The 26,406-nt window shown below is 51.6% G+C and overlaps 1 protein-coding gene across 1 annotated transcript in view; it reads left to right on the top strand.

Annotated features, from left to right (window-relative positions):
- Positions 1-4,874: 4,874 nt before the first annotated feature.
- The window catches only part of Plod1 (procollagen-lysine,2-oxoglutarate 5-dioxygenase 1), a 29,269-nt gene continuing 7,737 nt past the window's right edge, over positions 4,875-26,406 (top strand). Inside the window, 15 exon segments of the mRNA XM_028860144.2 lie at positions 4,875-5,045; positions 10,706-10,729; positions 10,732-10,796; positions 11,779-11,912; positions 12,359-12,522; positions 13,998-14,110; positions 15,223-15,286; positions 16,596-16,693; positions 17,670-17,771; positions 18,294-18,425; positions 21,678-21,799; positions 23,850-23,954; positions 24,230-24,249; positions 24,252-24,354; positions 25,019-25,160. Coding sequence (XP_028715977.1) covers positions 4,970-5,045; positions 10,706-10,729; positions 10,732-10,796; positions 11,779-11,912; positions 12,359-12,522; positions 13,998-14,110; positions 15,223-15,286; positions 16,596-16,693; positions 17,670-17,771; positions 18,294-18,425; positions 21,678-21,799; positions 23,850-23,954; positions 24,230-24,249; positions 24,252-24,354; positions 25,019-25,160 — 1,464 coding nt within the window. The 5' untranslated portion in view covers positions 4,875-4,969.

The raw sequence follows: 26,406 nt of genomic DNA, 5'->3' as shown, positions 1-26,406 counted from the left end.
CGTAAAGCGTCGCCGAGTCCTTTGCGACAGACGGAAAAGCGGCCGGGGGCGGGATTTGGAGGAGAGGTGGAGTCTCTGGGGGCGTGGCCGGGACGCGGGGCGGGGCGGGGGGCGGGGCAGGGGAGAGGGAAGGCATTAGGAGAGCAGAAGGGTGGGCCGGAGTCCAAGTCTCCCGTTTAAAAAAAAGAAAGAAAGAAAAGAAAATCACAGAGCAAGCCAAATCCAACATGTGTTGCGCCTCGTTTGCTGCTGATGGTTTCAACAGCCCTAAAGTTAAAAAATAAAAACGTACTGTTTCTGTGAAACTATTCCTGAGTAAAGAAAAGACAGCAAGCCCCAGTGAGATCCTCATGCCTCTACCCTCCAGTGCTGGAATTTCAGTACACAACACTGAGCCTAGCTTTTCAGTGAGTACGGGTAAATGGAAGGAAGGAGGAAGGAAGGAAGGAAGGAAGGAAGGAAGGAAGGAAGGAAGGAAGGAAGGAAGGAAGGAAGGAAGGAAGGAAGGAAATGGAGGAAGGAGGGGATGCAGGGGAGGAAGAATAGAGTACTTAGTGAAAAATGATTTCCTAGGAAATACTTTGTTGACGTGCCCAAATCTGCCTGACTGCGAGTACACCAGAGAGGGACCTCATAAATCCAGCCCAGGACTGCCTGCTTCCTGAGCGCATCAAGTCGTTTTCTTGATGTGAATACTGGGCTTTAACTCATTAAATAACATGAGACATTAAGATTTCATACTTTGACAAAGCCTGCAGCATCCATCTAGGGAAAAAAAAAATTCAGCTGGGGCACTCCAACAGACAATGGGCGATTGTTTCCACTTTGGATTGGGGCAAACAATGGGCTATTGTTTCCACTTTGGATACTGGGCAATCCAGAGCCAGACAGACAGGTTGCAAATTTGTAGCCGACAATTAAACGGTCATTTGAGGTGGCTTGTAGTGGACTGTAAGCAGACGGAAAACTGTTTGCTGAAGTTGTGAGCCAGTGTCCCATTGGAAGAGTGCTCATCCTGTTTTGATTGTATTTTACTATTTTTGTTTATTTATCTTTGAGACAGGATCTCTCTTGTGTTGTCCAGCCTGGACTTCAAACAACTCCTGGGCCAAGGGATCCTCCTCTTTTCTTATCATCCCTAGTCGCTAGGATTAAAATCATGCAAGATGGCCACCAAGCATGATAACCTGAGTTCTGTGTCCAGGACCTACATGATGGAAGGAGGGAACTAACTCCTGCAAGTTGTCTTTTGACCTCCAAATGCACAGGGTGGTATGTCCAAGTCAGAAGATGGTGTGGGGTCCCTAGAGTTGGAGCTACAGGCACTTGATGTGGGGTGCAGGCCTCTTAACCCCCAAGCCATCCCACTAACCCCTCTTTTTAATTTTCATTTTAATTTTGTGTGTGCATGTGAGCATGATTTACGTGTGTTTGGATATTTGTACTACACAAGGTCTGAGGACAATTCTGGGAGGTCACTTCTTTCCTTGTCCTTTAGATGAATTCCAGGGGTCGCTTTAGGTTGCCAGGCTTTTGAGGCAAGCCCCCTTACCTACTGAGCCATCACCCTCCATCCTATTTTTGAAACTGAACCCAGAGCTTGTTGATTCTGCTGGAACGACTGGCCGGCAAGCCCCAGAGACCCTCCTGTCCCTAACCCCCGGTGCTGGGATTTCAGTGCACACCACTGAGCCTAGATTTTTTAAATGAGTACTGGAGACCAAACTCAGGTCCTCCACTGAGCCACCACCCCAGCCCCTATGAGTATTTTTGCTACAAACACTGGTGTAATGGAAGTATATCTTGACCTACTTCTGTCCGTGTTTCTTGGGAAGCAGTTCATCAAGACAGATTTCTAGATCAAAGCCTTATTTATCACGTATGCTCCTAACGCCTTGTCATCCTCAAATACCCCAAGACCTGGGAGTGCTCAGAGGCAGGAGTCGGCCACATAGCCACAGCAACTAACCCCATGGGCCTCAGTTTCTCTACCTATAAAATGGGTATCATACAATAAAGTAGGCTTGCTCTGAGACTTAAATTGGACAAGTGCTTGAGGTTTAACACACTGCCTGGCTCATAGGAAGCGTTCACTATTAGCTTAGCGCCAAAGAGTCATCTTCCCTCCCGAGGCCCCAGCCCGGGTGCAACCAATGTGCTTGTTTCTAGGACATTTTTCCAGTCTATTTGCTTTGCAGATATTAAAATATGCATTTTATTTTCCTAGCCAGAAACTGTAGCGTAAGAAGTATATTTGCTTGTTATTTGTCTTATTTAAAGAAAAGGCTGAGAGAATTCTAGTATTCTATTAGGGCTAATGCCCATGGGAAATGACAGCCCATCGGACAACCCAAAGTGTGGTCGTCCCACTGAGGCTGTGGCTCCTTCACAGGCCGACAAAGGAAATGGGACACACACACACACACACACACACACACACACACACACGCGCACCTTTCCCCATCCTGCAGTTGTCCAACACCTTCCTAATAAAGTGGAGTCCTGTGCCTTTAACAGTCCATAGCACGCGTAGCACGTACTAGAAATACCAGAAGCAACATCTGGACAGCAGCCACCACCTCTGCTTAAAGAGACAGGCCATCCTGGATGGTGCTTGGACCAGGTTCAATTTCTAGCACTTTGGTGAAACAAACAGGAAACAGACACCAAAAGAGTAAAGCAAAGCTTTGCCAGCGTGAATTTTCCCTCCTGAAGAGGCAGGCAGTCTCTAAAACCGATCCCTCTTAATTTAGAGTCTGGAGAGTGCCTGGGAATGTTTTCTGCCCAGGGCATATCACTGTTGAGAGTCTCCCTAGACTCTGGGAACTGTCTGATGCTTCCTTACTGTGGTTCCACATCAGTTGTGTAATGCCAAGCTGATGCTTCTTCTCTGAACGTCAGTTTCTCATTTTGCAAAGGGAAGCAAACTGCCTGACTAGAAAGTCAATTATGAGCATGGAATGAGAACATTAAAAATGAGCCAGCTGAGCTGGGTGGTGGTGGTGCACGCCTTAATCCCAGCACTCAGGAGGCAGAGGCAGGCAGATCTCTGTGAGTTTGAGGCCAGCCTGGTCTACAGAGTGAGTTCCAGGACAGCCAAGGCTACACAGAGAAACCCTGTCTTGAAAAACTAAACACTCCCCCCCCCAAAAAAAGAGCCAGGCTGGCTGACTCTCCCTCCCTTCATCCTTGCATTTCCTCTTCTAAGGGTCTGCAGCCTTCTGAGCCCAAAACAGCCGGGGGTGGGGAGTGGGGATGGGGGGATGCTTGGCACCAAGTCCTGACTCCAGCTGCAGCAGTTTCCAACTCCGGGTCCCAGCTAGGAAGCAAATGTTCCAGGTTCTGTTCCAGGCCTCTTCCTCTGCCTTGTCTTGTGACCTTGAGCTTGCTGCTGGGTCTTGGGCCTCAATTCTACTGTGTGAGTAAGTAAACCTCTGTACAATAAACTTCTGCAGTTTTTCCAGGCTGTTCCCATTTTCCCCAAAGGGCACATGGTCCTCAATTGTACAAATATTGTATATCTTTCTCAAGAAAGAAAGAAGGAAGAGAAAAAAAAGAAACAAGAAAAGAACTATCCAGAAATAACATGACATAGAAATGCTGTGTAAATTATGTACATTTTTATACCACAACCTGGAAATGATCTTTGCAAACATTTGTCTGTAATTTTATTTATTTTTGGTGAGGGGGGGGGCTGTTTTGAGGTAGGGTCTCATGCAGACCACGCTGGCCTCAACTAGCTGTATGGCTGAGCATGTCTTGAACTCCTGATCCTGCTTCCATCTCCTGAGTGCTGGGATTCCAGCTTGGCTGAGATGCCTGGCGCTTCCCTTTCCTTCACTCTTTTTCCCTGACAGCATCTGGCTGTGCAGCTGAGGCTAGCGTTGGACAAAGGATCTCCTACCTCCACCTCCTGGGTGCTAGGATTTAGGCACATCTCACTCTACCCCACCCAGCATTGTGGGCATTACCTGCCCACAAGGCTGAGAATCTGTTTTTAATGAGTGAGTCTTACTGAAGAAACAGCCTTTCCCACTTAGCATTCTGTAGATACATGTTTCCTGGCCGACACAGTAGTGCCCATGAAAGACCACTTTTCTTGAACTCCATGTCTCCTTCAAGCTCCTTCCCCACAACCCTGCCTTAGAGTCTAATCTATGGGAAGGAGGCTCCAGGGTCCCTCTTTGAGCTCTCTTCCACAGCTGGGCAGGATTTTGTCCAGATGTGGATGTGCACAGCTGACATCTGGACCAGGAGCCTTTGCTCCGGAAACCTTTGGTCCGTTTTTACATTGGGTGTCTGTGAAAATGCCTTGAAAATTTTCACTCCATCCACCCACCCATACCCATCCATCCATCCACCCACCCACACATCCATACCACAATTAACCTCTGCAGCAAGAATTTCTTTGACTCTTTTCAGACATCCCCCCCACCCCACCCCCCACCCCCGGGGCAGAAAAGACAAATTAAGGGATTTCCTTTTGGGAGCCTGGGCTAGACTTTCTATAGTTCCAGCATCCTCAGAGGTGTCAACACCCGCGTCCACCGTAGGCTCAAACCCTCACCTCTGGAATTTGGGGAAGACATAAAGAAAATGAAATCTCTGAGGTGCCCTACAGATCCCACCATCTCTGTGCAGATACCAGTGAATGTTAAGCCCCACTCTTCTAGACAGCAAGGCCTCGCCCTCCTAGCCTACTTTTTCCTCTGGATAGCGTCGCAACCCTTGGAGAGAGAGGGGAAGAGCATGGGCTGGCTGGCCACAGGACCCAGGGACCATAATGACCTGCCCCACGTCTGGAGGACCTGCGCGCCTAAGCAAGAAAACCCTTCCCCGGGGCGGGCGGAGGAGTGCGCGGCACCGCCCCCGGGGCGGGCCCAGTGCGTGGCAGCGCCCGCCGGCCCCGTCGCGAAGTTTCCAGTTCAGCTCGAGTCTCAGTGCCCGCGGATCGTACCCAGACCTGGCTATGCGGCCCCTGCTGCTCCTGGCCCCGGTGGCCTGGCTTCTTCTGGCCCAGGCGAAGGACGACGCCAAACTGGAGGGTGAGGGCCTGGTGGGGGAGCGGTGACCGGCTGCCTTGCCGAGGACCCGGGACAGGCGACCTGGGCTGGGAGGGCGGGGGAGCTGGGTTGCGGTCATCTGTCCACTTGCCCGCGAGTGACTCCGACAGATCACTTCCTCTCATGGGGCCACGATTCCCACGTTTGTGCAGCGGGCAGGAGAGGAGACAGCAGAAGCACCCCCCCACACCTCCACCACCATTCAGCGCTCAGAGGAGCCCATGATATTCCCATAATAAGTAGCAAGGCTCCTGTTGATCGTACAGGAGCTGCTGCAGCCCGGCCTCACCAGTTAAGCACGTTTGCTACTTTGGGAGTATTTGCTTATATCATCCCCATTTTCCAGCTTCACAAACTGAGGCTCCAGAGTTGATTGTTTCCCCCCACAGCTTGTGGGCACTGGAAATGGCTTCATCCCCCTCTCTGGTTGTGTCTGGTTCCAGAGCCTAGCTCCGAGCTCTTGTTATCTTTAGGGTGAGGGAGGGGCTTTGGAGTGAAGGAAGTAAGAAGCGAGGCATGCAGCTGAGAATCTCAGGTCGGCTGGACTCCTGGCCAAGTGCTCATTCTGCTTCTCCAAGGGCTACTGGGTTTCTAACTGTGTCCCACTATCCTGAGTGAGTGCTCCTGTCCTCCCAACCCTTCTGGACCGTACCACCCCAGCAGTTGCTCTCTGAGTCCCCGAGACAACCCCCACCTAGGTCAGACTGTGGACCACCCAGACAGGCAAAGCCAAACTGACCACATTCTCCAGAGCATCCTGTTCCCCTCCGCCCATCCTGCTGGAGGACCTGGGAGCTGGCCTGGACATGGTGGATGATAGGATACTTAAAGGAATCAGGATGGGTTGGAGAAGCTGCCCACATACCTGACATGCATGCAGCCCAGGATTTGATCCCCAGCACTGCAGAGACTGAGCATGGTTATGCATGCCTATAACCCCAGTACTCAGGGAGGTTGAGGCAGGATCGTCAGAACTTCAAGGTCATCCTCAGCAACATAAAGAGTTGAAGTCAGTCTAGGTTACTTGAGACCCTGACCAAAAAAAAAAAAAAAAGAAAGAAAGAAAAAGAAAAAGAAAAAAGAAAGAAAGAAAGAAAGAAAGAAAGAAAGAAAAAGAAAGAAAGAAAAGGAACCTGACTTTGAAACTCATATGCGGGGAACCACGGACTTTTGCATGCCTGACGATTCTGTGCTAAATTATACATACACAGGGTCACACGCCTCCCCTTAGTAACTTTGATGATACATAGTCTTTGAGAATATTGGTGTTCATGACCTCTATGCCGGGTGGCAATACCTCATTCCTAGAGATCATGAGAGATGCCTCAGATGAGGCCAGTCCCTGAGTCCCCTTAAAGCCAAGGCACTGGGCATTTTCTCTCTGTGCTTAGATTAACTAGTTTTCCTGGAGGGTCTAATCCAGGAGGGCAGGAAGATAGATGAGAGAATATCTGATAGGGAAGTCTGCCCACAGGGCTCAACTGGTAATGTGTGCAAAGGCCTGGGTCCACTCCCTGGCAGGAGCCTGGAGTCCTGTAGTTGGCCACCCCCCCTCCATCTGCTCCATCTCACCTTCTCCGGCTGCTGATGCATGCCCTTCTCCTCCAGACCATCCCAGTTAGAGCCTCAGCTGCTCTCTAGGAAGTCAGAGTCAGACCCTGCTGATGACGGGGCTTCAGGTGTTCTGACCCAGCAGTGCCAGGGGAAGGGCTGTGCCTGAGGGTGCACAGCTCCCTCTCTTGACAGGGTACCCCTCTGTGTCAAGAATTGAGACATCACCTGACGGACACTGAGCTCAGCTCTTCAGACTTCAAATACTTGTTGAGTCCTCACTGGAGTCTCTGAAAGAGGGGGCTCCTTTATCCATGATTTCTGTGGTGCAGATGAAGAAACTGAGGCACAGGGAGGCTAAATTACTGGCTGAGCCATCTGTCCTTACCACGCTGCTCTGCCATCTCTCTTTCTTCTCTGAAGACCTGGGTCACAGTTTGTCCATCTGGGGAAATGATTGCTGGGCTTTGGGCAGCAGGTTGGGGAAGGCTAAGCTTACAGGGTGCCAGGCCCATGTAGCCCTGGAGGCTGTTGAGCATACAAAACAGGCATCAGGGAAGTGGGGGTGGTATCCTGGTGTAACCTAAGCCTCCTGTTGACACGGTGTGGGTGGCCCAGAGCTCTTGTACACCTGAGAGCGAACTGGAGGAGCCTGAGAAGCCCCAGGAATTCTGGATTCTGTGTTTAGTCTGATGCTCTACCCTGCTGGGTACTGTGGCAGATTAAAAGTGTGGATGTGGGGCCAGGTGATGGTGGCCTTTAATCCCAGTACTCGGGAGGCAGAGCCAGGAGGATCTCTGTGAGTTCATGCCAGCCTGGTCTATATAGTGAATTCCTAGGTAGCCAAGGCTATGTAGAGAGACCCTGTCTCAAAACAACAACAAAAGGAATGTGGCTGTGATGTGTGCATGGTGGTACAGTGCTGTAATCAATCACAGCCCTTGGGAGGCTGAAGCTGGAAGAGTGTGAGTTTGAGGCCAGGCAAGGCCACTTAGTAAGACCCTGTGTTCAAAACAAAAAAACATCCAGGCATGATGGAAAATGCTTTTAATCCTGGCACTTTGGAGCCAGAGGCAGGCGGATCTCTATGAGTTCAAGGCCAGCCTAGTTTATACAGTAAGTTTCAGACCATCCAGGGCTACATAGTGAGACCGTGTCTCAAACAAAGCAAAACAAAAATGCTAGCCAGTTCACTTGTTTCACTTCCAGGTCTGTGACCTTAGGCCTATCCTTATCTTCTCTGTGCCTCAGTTTCCTCTTCTGTAGAAAGAAGGTAAAAGTAGTACTGCCCTTAGAGGGTGCGTTTGTTTCTTTGTTTTTGAGATAGAATCTCATTTAGGTCCTGCTGGTCTTGAACTAGGATATAGTGACGAGTGACCCTGAACTCGGGATCCCCCTGCCTCCATCTCCTTCATGCTGGAATTACAGGTGTGTGCTACCATGCCTGGCCCCTCATGGAGTGATGAATTCAGCGATGAACATAGCTTGCTTCTTGAAGCATGTGGCGTCTTAGGACTCAGTTGAAGGCCACTCTTACTAAAATCAGCTTCTCCTGATGCTCCTCAAACAGCAGAGTGTACTATCCCTTGGTGTGAGAGAGGGAGGCCTAGGGAAGAGGGTCAGGTTTGTATGGGTACATCAACTACTGGTCCAACCAAGTGCAGGTCAGGAGTGAAATGAAGGAGGGCTTCCTGGAGGAGGTAGGCAGGGAAAGAAGTGACTGTTGAGGACAGGTCAGTGGAATGGAGAGGAGGCAGGAGTCTGGGTTCCTGGGAGGCATGAGGAAGGTCTGAGAAGCCAGGGGCCTCTGCTTCAGCCCCATCAGCCAGTTTCCTGAGGCAGACGAAGAAATGGGGTTTTCTTCTTTCTCTCTCTCTTTCCTTCATTCTCTTCTGCATTTACTCACATCTGTGGAGGTCAGAGGACAGCTGGCAGGAGTCCAAGTCTGTTCTACCCTTCCATCATGTGGCTTCTAAGGATGGAACTCAGGTCTTCAGACGGGCGCCAAGTGCCTTTACCTGCTGAGCCATCTTGCTGGCTTGGGGGTGTTTGAAAGCAGGGCCCTGAGCATGGAAGACTTGTTGCCTCGTCCCTCTTCTGCTGCTCCCCTGTCTCTGGCCTCCTCCCTTGGAGAACCCAGAAAATCAATCAGTCTCTCTCTCTCTCTCTCTCTCTCTCTCTCTCTCTCTCTCTCTCTCTCACACACACACACACACACACACACACAACACACACACACACGTATACACATGCTAGCCGATGACACTCTTTTGCCCCCGTTTTGGCAAGAGGGCCTCAAAGAGCTAGTGACTGGTTCTTCTCACCTGCAGGGAGGCTTAACCTTTCAGGCCAGAGTTGGAGGCAGCCCTTCCCCTCATGAGAACATCAGCTTTCTTCTCTGGGCCCCCAAGTGGGTCAAGTGGGGAGGTTACTCCTCCACAGCTGTTTATGGCATCATCCGATCCTCCCCAGGCCCACCCTGCTGGGTCCTGCCAATCCCTGCTTGGCCCCCTGGCATTGATCTCTTGTTACAGGGACAGCCTCCTGCCTATGCAGCCTCGGCCAGCTTGGGAGAGCTGGGCTCTTTTGTTCTCTCAGCTCTACTCCTTACATCCAGTGGTAGGTGAAGGGGAAGGCCTTACCTGCCTGCTGCTGGCCTGGCTGGGTTTTTGGGTTTGTTTTGTTTTTTCTCTGTGTGTGTGTGTGTGTGTGTGTGTGTGTGTGTGTGTGTGTGTGTGTTTTGTTCACCTAGGTAAATGGGAGTCCTGGATGCAAAGGAGCCACTGAGTAGTATTAAGATCAATCCACGTGAGTCTATTAAATGGGTAACAGAATTTATTAACATATAAATTGAGGAAATACACTCATGATTATAGAACGGAGTAGACAGCAGAAGTCGTTCTCTGATCTGACCGCGAGTGACTTCGCCTCTCAGCCAGGAGCCGGGAGAAGGGGCCTGTGTCCCTTCTCCAGCTTCTTATCTGAGGTCACGCACAACCGCAGCAAGCACCGCCTCCTTTGGGCCATACAGCCCAGGGTCATGGGCGGAGCAAATACCACTACAGGGTAGTGGGCTTGTCCCCCACCCTCCAAGGGTGGGATTCACAGGACTTGATAGTAGGGAAGGGAGAGGTGCTGTTATGACTGGCCCTGGGATTCATGCAGTTTGCAAGGATCTAGCCAGGCAGGGCAGCTCCCAACCCCCAACTCCTCAAGCATCACAGCCTCACAGAGAGGGCCTTCTGGGGGCTCCCACAGACCATGTCTTGGGAGCTGCTTCTAGCACGTTCTGTTGCAGGGGTGAAGTCACACTGCAGAGCGGGGAGAGGTCCCTTGTTAAGAGGGTATTGACAAAGCCAGGCTTGTTGAGTGTGGTTGAGTGTGGTAGCCCATGCCTGCAACCTCAGTCAGCATCTGGGAGTGGAGGCGGGAAGATGAATAGAGAAGTTCACGGGCAGCTTTGTTACCATTTAGCCGGATATGGGGCTGGGTTACGTGAGACCCCTTTTCAAAATGAGAAGGAGGGAGAGGGAGGAAAGAGTACCAGCTGCTTGGACCCACAGACATGGACTGGTGAGGGGATTTCAAGTTGGTTTCCATCCCAGGCAGCTGGGATGGAACTGAAAGCGTGGCATTGGGAGAGTCGGCCTCATAGGCTTGGGGGAGACCAGAGTGGATGAGTATGTCCACCTTCATTGTATGCATAGAGAGCAAGTGGCCTCGTGAACTCTGCATTTGCTATTCCCGCTCTAATGCCCAGCGCTGGCCAGAGAGATCCTCCCATGGTCAGCACACAGGGATCTTCCCCTCCACCCCCATGATGCTTTCACCCTCTAAAGCCAGAGACTTGGTTTCATAAGGCAGGGTGCAGACACCCTGCCCTGGGTGCTGCCTGTCCTGTTTGTCAGTTTCCACATACAAGGAGCCCAGGGAATAGGGAAACAAGGGTTATGCCCCAGCTCTGCCCTTAACCCACTGGACAGCCCTTGGTACAGCCTGAGCCCTTGTCTGTAGAGTTGTGATGAAGAAGGCCACTATTCGAGACTCTCCTCCGTCCCCATTCAGCTCCCCATGTCCTTCTCTGTCCGCAGACAACCTTCTGGTCCTCACTGTGGCCACAAAGAGACCGAGGGCTTCCGCCGCTTCAAGCGTTCAGCCCAGTTCTTCAACTACAAAGTTCAGGTGAGGGCTTCGTGGGTAAGGCAGAGACAGTGTGTGTGTGTGTGTGTGGGGGGGGGGGTGATGGTGGGGGGATCTAGGGGCTAGGGCTTCCCACAGTTAGGGCTCTTGGGCAGACTCGGGTCCCAAGAAGGGCAGGAATTAGGATGAAGGTCAGAGTGTGAACAGATTCTAGGAGGCGAGAGGGAGATGTGGAGTACCTGGATGGTAGCATGCAGAGGCCTCTCTTGGAAGGCTAGTGTGGATGGCAGGACCCGGGAACCATCATTCCCACAATCCCCTGGGCCGTCTTGGAATGGATATGGTCCGAAGACCTCTGGAATGTGTACTCTGTCACAAAGAAACATGCTTGTCTGCCAGGCATGGGCGTCATGGCCTCTGTGGGCAGTTCATGGGGCCCAGCTCTGCAGGGAGTCAGCCCGCCTCTCGGAGGACCATTCTGAGTCCTTCTCTGTCAGGCACAGTGTTGGGCACTGGGAAAAGAGATGTGCTCACACTGGCCTCATCGTGGCCTACACAGAGCTAGGTATGAAGCCAGGAAGGAAATGTATCGTCACGAAATCATGGGTCGTGATAAAGCAGGGTATTACTTCAGACGTAGCTGGATCCAGGGTCCCAAGCAGCAAAGAGCTTTATTTTTCTGTCTCCAGAGGCAGGCTCTCTCCATTGTGATAAGGTGACTCTAGCCCTAGACTTTTGCACCCGAACTTTTCAACCTTAGCCAATCATAACAGCCTTGCCTTAATTTTAACACAACAGTCCCAGGGAAGACTCTGATAGGCCATGTTTGGTTACATGCTCAAAGCTCTGGCTATGGGGGGCAGAGGAGTGGGGGGATAGTGATTGGTTGTCCCTGGTCACATGACCACCACTGGCATCACCTGGAATTGTTTCCCTATAATGGATTGAAAGGAAGCAAAGATGTCCACTACCCAAACTGGTGGAAGAATATTTCTCTACCAAAGCTGGGGGCCTCTCTCTGCAGGCACTGGGCTTGGGGGAGGACTGGAGCGCAGACAGCGGACCGTCAGCAGGTGGAGGGCAGAAGGTTCGGCTGCTGAGGAAGGCTCTGGAAAAGCATGCAGACAAGGAGGACCTGGTTATTCTCTTCACTGACAGGTGGATGTGCTGGGAATTCCTGCTTGCGTCCCTGGAGTGCAGGGTGGTATTGGGGTTAGGGGGTCCAAAATAAGACCTGGACATCACGTGTAAGGGAGGCTCCCTCTAGCTAAGCTTATCTAAGAGACCCCAGGATACGTCTCTCTGATGTAGGCCAATACTCCTCTTGGTGAAAAGATGGGAGGTATGAGCTGGTGAAAAGATGGGAGGTATGAGCTGCCGAAAATGACAGATGAGCCATGTTCGAATATGACAAGGACATGGATTATGGGGACTGTGTCCTGCCCAGCATGGGCATGGAAATGTGGCAGACTGAGGGAGGTAGGGCATGCAGATCTATCTCCCGGATGGTGGCTGGTGTAGGATGTGAGGGACTCCTGATCCCTGTGTCCTTCTGTGGGTGCCTTCTCTGGACCTGCTTCAACTTCTTCTCGCTTTGGCCACAGTTACGATGTGGTGTTTGCCTCGGGGCCTCGGGAACTCTTGAAGAAGTTCCAGCAGGCCAAGAGTCAGGTGGTCTTCTCAGCTGAGGAGCTCATCTACCCCGACCGGAGACTGGAGGCCAAGTATCCAACAGTCTCTGACGGCAAGAGGTTCCTGGGCTCTGGAGGTAAGAGGCCATGTGCAGGGTGTGGGGTCCAGGACCTGACCTCACTGTGGGTCATGGGTTCCAAATACATACAGTCTCAAAGAGAGCCTCTGAGGGATGTCTTCCTCACTTTGTTGAAGGGCCATCCAGCTGTGCTGGAGAAACTGGAGTCACCCCTGACTCCTTCCTCCTTCATCTTCCACATCACTTCTGCTTCCCAAAGATCTCTAGAGTCCAGTAGCTCAGCCAGGGCTACATGAAACCTTGTATCCAAAAAAAAAAAAAAAAAAAAGAATTAAAAAAAGACAGGACTAATGAAATTGCTCAGCGGGCATAGCTTCCATCAGGCCTGACAATCTGTGTTTGATCCTTAAAAGCCATATGATGGAAGGAGAGAAAAAACTCCTGAAAGTTGTCCTCTGACCTACACACACATATGCGCACTCACACAACTCTGACACATACACACACATTTATACTCACACAGCTTACACATACACATACTCTCTCACACACTACACACACACACACACACACACACACACACACACACACACATACTCTCTCACACACACGACACACACAAATAAATGTGTAAAAAAATTAAACACAAAAAGTGGCTGAGGCTGTAGCTCAGTTGGTGGAACACTTGTCTAGCATGCACACAGCCCTGGGTCCCACGGCCAGCACTGCATAGGGGATGTGGTGCCACCTGCAATCCCAGAATTGGGGAGATGGCGGCAGGCGGATCGTAAGGTCCTCCTTGGTTAGCTAATGAGGGCAGAGCTGTCCAGAGTTGTGAGAGACGCTTTCTCAAAAACGGTTTAAAAACCCCTGTATCTCTTCAGACCCACACCCACCGCCCTCTGTGCCTCCTCGTTTCCTGATGCTGAGCCTGGCCCTCCGTCACTGTCTGGAACTGTTCAGGCACTTCAGCCCTCAGCCCCTTCTGGTCCTTTCGGAGAGTAGAACCCACAGGCCCCACCCACGAGTCTCACTGACCCGGAGAGCTAACATGGTTGGCGGCTGTGGGGGGAGGGGAGGTGTCGCCGGGGTGCGGGGTGTGTGTGTGAGACTAGCCCAGGGGTCACGTGCCCTGTTTCTTCCCTCCTTGCCTGTGCAACCCCCACTTTATCCAGGGGCTCCTCTGGGCTCCCCCTGCTTGTCAGGGCTCGGACCCTGGAGTGCTGGGTGACATTTTTCCAGCCTCCCCTCTTCTCCAATCCAAGCTGCTCAGATGACTCTGTAAAGGGGATCCAAGCGGGGATCCTTGTGGATCTGCTCTCTAGGGGCACTAAGTGGGTTCAGTTCAGTGGTTCCATCATCTTGGGAATGCTCATCCAGTGCCATTAGCTAGCTTGTACCTCACCTCCCCTCGGTCAGAAGTGAAGAGGTAAGGTTTATGAGTGGAGTCGGGGAGGTGGCGGGGAATGGAGGGAGCTAGCCCAGAGGCTGGAGGAAGCTAAGTGTGTCTCTGTCCCTTCTACCACCCTCAGGCTTCATTGGTTATGCCCCCAACCTCAGCAAACTGGTGGCCGAGTGGGAGGGCCAGGACAGTGACAGTGACCAGCTCTTTTACACCAAGATCTTCTTGGACCCGGAGAAGAGGGTAAGAGGCGGTAGGTGGGCTGGGGCGAGGGGTCTGGGGAATCCTGACCCTGGATCTCACTGGCCAGGCTGCACTGGGGACAGTCCTGGGGTCTGAGCCACTGGGTTGGTGTGTCCGTCCCTTCGGGCTTTTGTGACAAACTGCCATAGACTTGGGGGCTTTAAAATAAGACGGTCATTGCTTACTGTTCTGGAGTAATGGGTGCAGTGTGGTTGGGTTAAAGCAAAGCCAAGGGCCTGTATTGTGGCTCAGTGGGTAGAGGTGCTTGATGTCAAGCATGATGACTCAGTGCAGTCTCCTGGACCCGCACGGTAGAAGGAGAGAACAGACTTCTACAAATTGTCCTCTGACCTCCATATGTGACCGTGGCACACACACTCACACAAACATAAACGCACACAAGGTAAGTTAATGTATGCCGCTGGAGAGATGCTTAGGGGGTAAAAGCACTTGCTGCTGTTGCAGAGGCCCGGGTTGTGTTCCCAGAACCCACAGGGTGGCTCACAATTTCTGTAATTTAGTTCCAGGGGCTCTGTTGCCCCTCTTTGGTCTCTGTGGGTACATGCACATGGCACACACTGCACATGGCACACTTACATACATGCAGGTAGAACACTCAAACACATGAAAACTAACGAACAAAGCTACACCTGATGGTGTGTCTGTAACTCCAGCATGTGGGACACTGGAGGATCATGGATTTGAGGCCAGCCTGGGCTACATAGCTCAGAACCAGCCTGCACATTCTAAGATTTAGTCTCAGAAACCAAAAGTTAATGTATTAAGGAGTGGAAAACCAGACTGTTAGCATTTCTCACTGGAATAGTGTGAAGCTCAGATTCATACCTGTACATAGGCCTCGGGACTGGAGACTGACGTATAGTAACATCACACCTCAGCGTGTGCTGTCATATGGCTGTCATCTGTATGACTGAACCAGCTGTTTCCTTAGCTTCCTTCCAGTCTTGAGATTTCCTGCTTCTCTCAATAGAGCCAGGATATGGCAGGCTGAGCCAGTGTGGGGACAGGCTCCCCATGCTGGGTGTGCTGGGGACCTGGTCTAGGCTGGCTGGGGCCTGTCCCTGCTACAGCCCAGGCCCTCCTTCCTGCAGGAGCAAATCAATATCAGCCTGGACCACCGCTGCCGAATCTTCCAGAACCTGGATGGAGCCTTGGGTGAGCCATAGCACGGGGAGGGGGTGGGGCCAGAGAGAAGAGGAGGTGAGGTCTGAGAGGGGAGGAGGGGTGGGGCCTGAGAGGGGAGGGAAGGTGGGGTCTGAGGAGGAAAGGGGCTAAGGCGGGAAGCATGAGGAATGAGTTGCAAGGAGTTGAGGATTCCTATCAGGGTTGGACCGAAGAAGGAAAGACAAGTGGATCCTCCTTGGTCATTGTGCTGGGCTGATGTCAGCCTCCTGCCCGGATCCCAGAGACCCTCCAGATGTTGTGGGGGCAAAGTTGTGTCTCTCAGAAGGTGGGAGAAGCGCAGATGTTCTGCTTAGGGGAGGCAGTGATAACTATGGCAGGTATCTGGCCCCAACCCCACCATGCATACCACGCCAGTACAAGTGACCCCTTCTCCTCGGGCCCACGACTGGTGATGACTGCTTTGCTATGGGTCTTCCTGACTGACCACGAGTCCTACACACCCCTCTGGGTGGGCACCTTGTGTCTGAAGCTGGGATGGTCTAGTCTTTGCTGCCCCTCCCCCACCCCACTTCTGGCTCCAGTGAGTCACCACACGAAGGACAGGGGTCACTGTGGCCTCTGTGCTCATTCCATGCTTCTGTGCCAGATGCTTGCTAGCCACACATTTACCCCATGAAGAAGGGACGGCTCAGTGGGTAAAGGCGCTTGCTGCCAAGCCTGAGGACCTCAGTTTGGACCCCAGCATCCACATGGTTGAAAGAGAGAACGGACTTTGGCAAGTTGTTCTCTGACCTCCACCCCAGACACTAAATAAATCAGTGTAACTTTTATTTTGTTTATTTTTATTTTGAGACAGGGTTTCTCTGTGTAGCCCTTGTCTCAGAATTGACTCTGTAGGCCAAACAGGCCTTGAACTCAGAGATCTGTCTGCCTGCTAGGATTAAAGACATGAGCCACCATGCCTGGCTCAATGTAATTTTTAAAATGGTTAGGAAATCTTCCAGGAGATGGGAGTTTGGTTCCCAGTACCCATGTCAGGCAGCTTACAACCACCTGTAACTCCAGCTCCAGGGGATCTGATGCCTCTGGCCTCCGTGGGCACTGCACTCATGTGCACAGACACACAGACACACACACACACACGATACACACACATACACACGATACACACACACACATATACACAAATAAGAATAAATCTTTAAAAACAAAAAGAAGGAACTTAAGATGGGGAAACTGAGGCTTAGAGGGGTAAAATGATTTTCGTGGAGCCACAGCCCGTGAGGCCCCAGCCTTGGCCCCTCTGCTGCTAGAAAGGTCTGTGTTTTCTGGCCCCCAGATGAAGTCGTACTCAAGTTTGAAATGGGCCATGTGAGAGCGCGGAACCTGGCCTATGACACCCTTCCAGTGGTCATCCATGGCAATGGGCCCACCAAGGTAAGGAGGGGCCCAACCTTGGGGGAGTGTGGGAGGAAGCCAGAGTCCCAGTTCTGCTTCTGTGGTGACTGCATTCTGGGGTTAGTGCCACGGTTTGGGGTCCTCTGACACAAGCTTGCCCTGGTGTCCTGTTTTCTTCCCTATGGTGGCAGTGGTACCCTGTCCATCCCTGCTGGATCACAGGACCCATTAGAGGCCACTGTCCCCATCTAGGCTTTGAGGAAGGTTCCAGAACCATCTTGCTGTTGTGATATGGCATTTATTCACTGAGTGAACGTGTATTGGATAGCTGCACCAGGGACCAATCCGTCATAAATAAAGTGGCTGTCTGTACTCACGGTGTTGTGGGAGGGGCTAGAGCAGATGGTGGCTGGGGACAGCAAACCTAAGTGGTCCTGGAGGACTGGTTTATGGTTTGTCAGTCCCCAGCCTTAGAATCCTGTGGGCAGGAGAAGAAAGAGACCCTAGGGGAAATGCCGATCTGGGCTGGAGGTGTAACTCAGCCGGCAGAGTACTTGCCTAGAGTGCCTGAAGACCTGGGTTTGATCACCAGGGACCACATAAACCAGGCATGGTAGTGCACACCTACAATCTCTGAACTCGGGAGGTAGAGGCAGGAGGATCAGGAATTTAAAGTCATTCTTGGTTACATGGTGAGTTCAAGGCTAACCTGGACTACTTGAGACTCTTGCTCCCCCCCCCCCCTGGGTGGGGTGGGGGACAGAAGAAAAAGAAAAATATAGATCTTGGTTCCACCCAGCTCTGCTGCCTAGAATCCTGTGAGGCCCCGCCCCTAGGAATCTGTTTTTTTTTTAAGCCCCCAGCTCCCTCTCCAGCAGCCAGGGGTGCTTGCTCTTCTGGGTGAGGGAGCATTCCCTCCAAGACCCTGAAGGATGGCAGGCAGGAGGGAAATGGAATTTGCTAGTTTGAGGGTGTGGCTGGCTTGGCCTTCCTAACTGCATTTGACTCCCAACAGCTACAGCTGAACTACCTGGGCAACTACATCCCGCGATTCTGGACCTTCGAGACGGGCTGCACCGTGTGTGATGAGGGTCTCCGCAGCCTCAGGGGCATTGGGGTGAGGCCAGGCCTGAGCTGAGGGAGGCAGTTGAGGACAGTGCCATGAGATGGTGGAAAGGGGAGGTGCATTGGTGAGAGGTAAAGAGGTTATCTCTCTGTCTGTGGGGACCACCCAAGTGCCTCTTCCGGGAAGCTCCTCCGGACTGCACAGGCTCCAGCTTCCTTCCTGATGCCGGAGTCCATTTCTTCTCCCTAGCCCTTTACTCTCCCCTCGCCTCTTCCTATGCTGTGAGCCCTTGTCAGCCTTTATGGCCCAGCTTGAACACCACCCCAGCCAGGATCTGGTGTCATGCTCTCCACTGGCCCTTGTTAGAGCCTGGGAACTGGTTGTACCTTTCTCAGACAGGCCTCGCCATGTATCCTGCCAGCCCCACACCTGCATGGCCTGCTTTGATGCTCCGCGACCTGGGCATCGGGCTGCCCACGGCCGTGTGCCTCCACCTCAGGTTTCCTTGGGCTGTGGTAAGGTGGCAGGCAGTGACTAGGCCCTGCACGACGCCTTCTATCCTTCCCTCTGCAGGACGAAGCTCTACCCACCGTCCTGGTCGGTGTGTTCATTGAGCAGCCCACGCCATTCCTATCCCTGTTTTTCTTGCGGCTGCTGCGCCTACGATACCCCCGGAAACAGATGCGGCTCTTCATTCACAACCATGTGAGTAGAAGCTGCCGTGTGGGGCTTGACTCAAGAGCTCAGCCTCGTGAACTGGCCTAAGACCTCTGAGGATCCCATTGAATCTGGGCCGAATGGAAGTGGGTAGTGGGCTGTGTCCCCAAATCACTAGGCTGACCAGGTCAGGCAGACTGTGCTTGAATCCCAGCGATGTGACTTTTCTTGGCGGTGTGACCTGGGACACCAACCTTAAGCTCTCTGCTCCTGTTTTCTCACTTATTAAATTAAGATTGGAATTGAAGTAATTGTGGGGGATCCATCCCCACCTTTTCCCCCAGGGTACTCTTGAGGAGTGAGGGATAAGAGATTTAGATAGAAATATAGAGGGGAGAGACAGATAGAAACACAGGATATCCTTGGGAGGTCCTGGATCCTTATCCACCGGCCCCTTCTGTCTCTTCTAAAGGGCTTTTTAAGGGAATGCCAAGGGTTAGCACAAAAGACCTCCCCCCAGCACTGCCAAGCACAGACCCTTCCAAACACCTGGTAACCACACACATAGTCAGTCCATCCCCTTATGTAGCCCTGCTGGGTAAAGCAAGCTCAGATCTCACTAGGAAACCTCTGTGGTAAACCACAGGTAATCACACTAAATTGCTGCAGGGGTTAAACAAGTTGGCCTGTGAAGTACAGAAGAGTAAGGGGGTGGGAAGGATATGTCTAGCTACCGAGGAGGCCTGGGTGTGAGGTTTGTAAGTTCAAGGCCAGCCTAGGCTACATAGTGAGCCTGCCCCTCTCCCATAAAAAAAAAAAGTTTTATGGAGGACTATGGATGTAGCTTAGCTGTAGTATACTTGCCTAGTGTGTGTGTGGGGGGGGAGGCCTTGGGTTCTAAATATTTTAATTTTTAAATTATGTATATGTATATGTGCATGGGCACGTGAGTGCAGGTACCCGTGGAGGCCAGACGAGGGTGTTGGATTCCCTGAAGCTGGAGTTGCAGGTTGTTGTGAGGTGTCTGACATGGGTGCTGGGAACCAGGCTCAGGTCCTCCGGAAGAGCAGCAAGCACCCACTGTTTGTTTGTTTGTTTATTTTTTTTTTTGAGGTGGGGGTTCTCTGTGTAGGCACGGCTATCATGGAACTTACTATGTAGACCAGGCTGACCTCAAACTCAGAGATTCGCCTGCCTCTGTCTCCCCCGTGCCAGAGTTTAAGGTGTGAATCACCATGCCTGCCCAGCTCAGCAAGCACTCTTAGTGGCCGGACAATCAGTCTCTTCGACCCAAATCCTTAGGTTTTATCTATAATAGTAAGGAACGAAAGCGCTGCCCATTTACAGGCAGCACACAGTGGGTACCCTTGCGCCTTAGTTACCTATCTGTTGCTGTGACAAAACACCATGATCAAGGCAACTTATAAAAATAATAGTAAATTGGTTCCAGAAGGTTAGAGTGCACGGTGGTGGAACAGAGGCGTGGTGCCAGGAACAGCTGAGAACTCACATCTAGAATGAATCACAAGCAGCAGGCAGAGAGAGGAGCACTAGGGATGGCAGGAGTCTTTTGAAACCTCAAAGCCCACCCCCAGCGACACCTCTGCCAACAAAGCCACACCTCCTAATCCTTCCCAAACAGTTCCACCATCTAGGGACCAAGCATTCAAACGTATGAGCCTGTGGGGGCCGTTCTCGTTCACACCTCCACACCTTGACTGCTGCCATTTTTGTTTCCTGTCTCCTTAATGCTTGTGGGTTTGATCTGCTCAAAGTCAAGTTGGTTTCCATTGCTTTAGCACCTTCAGGGAAAATGGGTACAAGTCCTGAGCCTGGGCTCTGTGGGGAGCAGGCCTGGTGGTTCAGTACTCCACTGGCTAGGTAAAGTGTGGGCTCCTCTGCTTTGCTGTGTCTTTGACTGGCCAGATCTTCCCCAGACTATGGGGCCCTTCGTTTTCTCTGAGTCCCGCTCAGCTGTCTTGTCTGAGTCTCCCCTGTATACCTTCCATCCGCAACAAGATGTCCTGTCCCAGGGACCCACAGTCTCCCACTCAGCTCGGCTCCCTGCCTGGCTTCCTCACACTCACCTCTGATGTACAGCAGGCACCACAGACCGAAAGACAATGGGACCTGCCCTCTCATGGCTCACAGCTCCCCTGCATGAACTTCCGCTTTGTATAGAAAGAGAACAGTCACAGACATGAGGACCTACTATGTGCTGGCTCTGACTCACTGCCTGTTCCCAGTGACCTGAGGGAAGGGACATCTTTCCCTAAAGTAGAGACAGGTGAAGGGCCCTGTCCAGGGTCATGAGCTCTTTGTAGCAGAGCAGATGTTGGTCTACCTCGTGGACCTAACCTGTGATCCTTAGGCCACGTGCATCCCAGGATAGCATTTGTAGATGATGCTGATGTGGTACCACAATGTCAGTAGATTGGACATCCCTGCTTAGGTTTGGAAATAAAAAGTCTGTTCTCTCCATGTCCTGGGGTTGGGGGGGGCAGGTGCAGACTGTCCATGTATGCATCTAGATCCCCTGGTACATTGATGGACACCATACCCCAACGATCATCAGAGCTTCTGGATGTGGGGTCCTTGGGAGGAGGAGCTGTCCTGACCACAGAGCTGGGAAGAGGCCTATGGGGACTGGCTGGGGAAGATGGGTGTGAAAGGGTCACCAGAGAAGGACACCTGACAGATTGAGGGAACAGAACCGGCTCAGGACACCCCGAGAGCAAGTTCTCAGCACGAAGGAGATTTCTGTCCCCGGAAGGACAGAGGGCAGGGATAAGGGACAAAGACAGGAGATAGAGGATGAGGGAGAAGGGGAAGGGAACAAAGGATGGGGTGTTTGTCTCGGAGGGGACAAAGGACTGCCCCTGGATAGAGAGGAGACAGACGTGGCTCATAGGCAAATGGTGGTTTATAAAGGTACAAGGGGAAACCCTATGTTAGGATGAGGTGTTTTAATTGGGAGGTTTTAATTGGGCATGTTAATTAGGTGAGCCAAGGGGGCTTTTGATTGCTGGACTTCAGTACTTTGATAGCTAGATGTTGGTAGTCAGCCTCAGGAGGAGGAAATGGCCAAATAAGGGCCAGCGTTAGGAATGTAATCTAGTGGGAATGGGGGAGAGGGGCAAGGCCTGCCAGAGCCATGTTTGCCATGCTCCGGCTGGCTAGAGTCCCTGCAGAGAAGCAGGTGGCGGGAGTGTGCCAGAGACAGAGCACCCCCTGGCAAGTGACGGCGCTGCTGTTTCCCGGAACCTGCACCCTCATCTGCACCTTGCCGTCCACCTCCAGGAACAACACCACAAGCTCGAGGTAGAACAGTTCCTGGCAGAGCACGGCAGTGAGTACCAGTCAGTGAAGCTAGTGGGTCCTGAGGTACGCATGGTCAACGCGGACGCCAGGAACATGGGCGCGTGAGTCAGGCTTGGGGGTTCTCTTCATGGATGGTGGCGGGCGGATGGGCCGTGGCATTGGGAGCAGCAGGCTGGAAATTCCAAAGGCTCTGTGGTCTCCAGCATAGTCCTGTCCCTGTCTGGGTTCCAGGGCTCCCCTGTGAAATGAGGAAGTAGTCTCTGTCAGGACAACTTGGGGACGCCCAGATAGTGTCATGTGGATTTAGGAAGCAAATTAGGGAAGGCGGGAAGGCTGGAGGGCTAGAAGTAGACCAAGGCCAACAGAGACAACCTCTGATTAAAAGTACGATGACTCCAGCATTCGGGAAGCAGAGGCGGGTGGAGCTCTTGAGTTCAAGGCCAGCCTGGTCTACAGAACAGTTGCAGGGCTACACAGAGAGAAACCCTGACTTGAAAAACAAACAAACAGACTAAAAATACGATGTCTCCGTAAAGGGGCTTACCTCCCGAGGCCAACCACCTGACTGTAGGAGGAAAGATCCGACTCACAGAGTTGTCCTCTGACACCTTTCATGCTGCGGTGTGCTCACACACTAATAATAATAATAATAAAAAAAGAACAAAATCAAAGACACAAGAAGCCACTGATACAGGGCTGGGGATGTTGGTAGAGTGATTGCCTAGCATGCATGGTGAAATCTGTGTTTGATCTTCAGTACCACATAAACTGGCCCTGGTAGTAAACACCTGAAATTAGGCAGGAGGGTCAGGAGTTCAAGGTCATCCTCAGGTACATAGATAACTTAAGGCCAGCTTGGGCTACATGCTGTTTCAAAAAAATTAAAATTCCTCTGTCTCGCCAGGTGGTGGTGGTCCAGACCTTTAATCCCAGCACTGGCAAGGCAGAGGCAGGTAGACCTCTGAATTTGAGGCCAGCCTGCTCTACAGAGCAAGTTCCAGGACAGCCAGGGCTACACAGAGAAAAAAAAAAATATCCTCTGTCTTAATCTGGGGCTGGCAAACGTCCCTTAAAGGGCTGGATAGTTACCAGCTCTGCCAGTCAGCGAGGCAGGCTCTGTCGCCCTTGCCGAGCTGTCTGCCCTTGTCCCATAAAGATGGCCACTGATGTATAATGAATGAGCGGGGTTGTGTTCCAGAAAGATTTTATTTCAGGATACTGAAATTTGACTTCCTCGAAGGAAAGCATAATTTTCTTTTGATTCCCCCTCACACACACACACTTTCCTAGTCATTTAAGAACAGAGAACCATTCTTAGCTTCTGGGCAGAACAAAGCCGGCAGTGGGGAGCTTCAGGGCAGGGACTGTCATTTTCTGAACCCTGGACTAGTTGAACAAAAGGGACATTTTTAGGAGGTTTTTGGCATTTTGAGGCAGGGTTTCATGTAGCTCAGTCTGGCCTCAAACTCCCCGTGTATCCAAAGCTGGCCTTAAAGTTAAGATATTCTTCTGTCCCTAGTGCTGTAACTACAGGTGTGCACCATCGTACCCAGCAGAATACTTCAAAAAATTATTATTATTAATTATATTATTTAGGAGAAAAGTTCAAGACAGGGTTTCTCTGTGTAACAGTCCTGGCTGTCCTGCAACTCACTCTGTAGAGCAGGCTGGCCTCGAACTCAGTTAACCTGCCTCTGTCTCCCGAGTGCTGGGATTGAAGGCGTGCACCACCATCACCCAACTTATTCTTACTATTTTTTTTAATGTGGGGTACTAGAAATAAACCCAGGACCTCATACATGCCAGGCAAGTGCTCTGCCCTGATGGATATCCCCAGCTTCCATTGCTAGCTGCCCAGTTGCTCTCAAGACATGCAACACGGAGCCCCATCCGGTGGGATGTGCTTCCCCCAGATCAAACCTTTGCTATTGCCAAGTCCTTGACCTGAGAGCTAAGAAGCCTGGGGTCTGGGTATTAGGGCTGGAGGAGGACCTTTGAGGTCCCAGCCTGCACCTGAGTTCACAGGAGTTCTAAGGCCCTTTGCCAAACTGTAATGACAGATATGGTGTCTCTGGGGAAGTTCTGGGACCAGCCTGAGATACTGTGATGACCTCCTCCTTCCTCTTCCCTTCACCCCTTTTCCTCTCACAGAGACCTGTGCCGCCAGGACCTGACTTGCACCTACTACTTCAGCGTGGATGCTGATGTGGCTCTGACGGAGCCAGACAGCCTGCGGCTCCTGATTGAGCAGAACAAGTAAGAGTGTGTGGGTGGTCCCCGAGCAAAGCCTGGCCAAATAGAAGCCCCTGACTTTCTCCCCCTCTTCTTGGGTCTCCCAGCCTGAAAACTCCAAGGGCTGACAGACTGGCACCTTCCTGAGTCTGTCCCTAGCATAGGAGGGGTGAGGTTTCTGATGAGCTGGGCCTGTCCTGCCCCAGTGACAAGGTTAGAGATCCCAGTGTGCAAATCACAGGTTGCTTGGCCCCTCCCCTTCCCATCCTCAGTATTGTCCGCCCCTGCCCCCTACTCAGGAATGTCATCGCCCCACTCATGACCGCCATGGGAGGCTCTGGTCCAACTTCTGGGGAGCACTGAGTGCAGATGGGTACTATGCCCGCTCTGAGGACTACGTGGACATTGTGCAGGGGCGGCGTGTGTGAGTACCCATCACCTTCCTGTTCCGGTTGCCCTCAAGCAATGAGGACTAGAGTCAGACATGCAGAAGAAATCCTAAAAGTTGTCTTGGGCTCCCAGGCCCAGGGTGGGAAGAGGAGGTTAGCACTGTGGAGTTCAGGATTTCACTCAGCAGTAGAATATGTTTGCAAGGCCCTGGGTCTGGGCCCAGCACTGAAACAAGATAAAAGACGGATTTGTAAAGACAGCCTAGATCTGGCAAGATGTCTGGGTGAGTAAGGGCACCTGTTGCCAAGCTTGACAACTGGAGTTTGATCCCTGAGTTTGACACACATGATAGAAGGAGAGAACCAGCTCCGAGGATGTCCTATGGCTTACACTCTTTGTCTGTCTGTCTGTCTGTCTCTCTCTCTCTCTCACGTGCATGTATACAAAATAAAATAAAAACATAAAAAAATGCAGATTAGCACTCAGATGAACGCCCCCCTCAAACACCGGCTATGACCTCAAGTTCAATAGACTTGGACAACTGATTCTCCTGCCTCCCTCTCCCAAGTTCTGGGATTATAGACTTGTGCCACCACACCCAGCCTGTTCATATTTTTGACACGGCCTTTTCTTTCTGGCCCCAGGCTGTGAGTCCTCCTGCTAGACTGTGACCCTCTTATTTCCTCTCTCTCCTGTAGCGGCGTCTGGAATGTGCCTTACATCTCAAACATCTACCTGATTAAGGGCAGTGCCCTGCGGGCTGAGCTGCGGCATGTAGACCTGTTCCACTACAGCAAGCTGGATGCCGACATGAGTTTCTGTGCCAATGTCCGGCAGCAGGTCGGTATGGCTTTTGGGAGGTCCTTGTGCCAGGAGTGTGGTCCTCCAGCCTTGACCAGCACACTGGGCTATCTTGTCACCGTAGGCCCAGGAGCTCTGAGGGGCCAACATGGACTTCTGGGCACTGGGTGTGAGGCCGGTCCTCAGGTCTGCAGGGACTAGGTGTTGCACTGTCTGTGTGTTTTTTGTGTGTTTTGTTGATGTATCAAGATAGAACCTTTAGCCTACAATAGACACGAACTCCTGATCCTCCTACTTCAGTCTCCCAAATTCTGGGAATAGAGATGTGTACCACCACATCCAGCTTTTTTATAAATTTGATATAGCCTCAATGTATCCTGAGAAGTATGTCCAAGAGACCTTCACATCATCTTCATCTTTTTGGTGTGTGTGTAATGTTTTTTGTTTTGTTTTGTTTTGTTTTGTTTTCTCTCAAGACAGGGCTGTCCTGGAACTCGATCTGTACACCAGGCTGGCCGCAAACTCAGAGATCTGCCTGCCTCTGCCTCCCTAGTGCTAGGATTAAAGGTGTGGGCCACCACTGCCTGGCTTTGTATATTGTTTTGAAACAGGATCATATTGGCTTTGAACTCATGATCCTCCTGCTTCTGCTCCCTGAGTGCTAGGATAATAAGCATGACTCCTTATTATAATAATAATATGGTTGTGACACCTGGTTCCACTATATATTTGTTTGTGATTTTTTTTTCTAGTCTTGGAATCAAACTGATTGTCTCACTCAGTAATGTGATTTTTTTCCTCTGTGTGTGTGTGTGTGTGTGTGTGTGTGTGTGTGTGTGTGTGTGTAGAGATGAGGAGCTTCATGGAGTCGATTTTCTCTCTCCACCTTTAATGGGTCCCACGGATTGCACTCGGGGTGTCAGGCTTTATCCACTGAGCCTTCTCACCTGCCCTGATGAATTTGTTTTAATGCAACAGTATGGTTGGCTTTTCCCCGTGACCAACATGTCAGGATTGTAGCCCTTGGAGATACTCTTGTTCTACAGGCTTGAGGCTCTGGGTTCGATCCCCAGTGCTGCAAACAAGAAAGGGGGAGAGAGTCCTTTTCTTTTATATTCAGTCCTCCAGGAAGCCTTCCCTGATTGCATCCCCAGGGGTGGAGCTGTGCTGGGTGCTGGGACACACACTGTTTTCATAGGTCTTTAATCTTGTAAACTTGAATCTGGTGGTGGAACACTGCACTGCCCCTCCCTGGGGTCTGCAGGGTGAGGAGGCTTGTCTAACC

This window comes from Peromyscus leucopus, chromosome 2 (genome assembly GCF_004664715.2).
Source record: "Peromyscus leucopus breed LL Stock chromosome 2, UCI_PerLeu_2.1, whole genome shotgun sequence".
NCBI lineage: Eukaryota > Metazoa > Chordata > Mammalia > Rodentia > Cricetidae > Peromyscus > Peromyscus leucopus.
The sequence above is the reverse complement of the archived record's forward strand: the minus strand, read 5'-3'. Positions and strand labels throughout refer to the sequence as shown.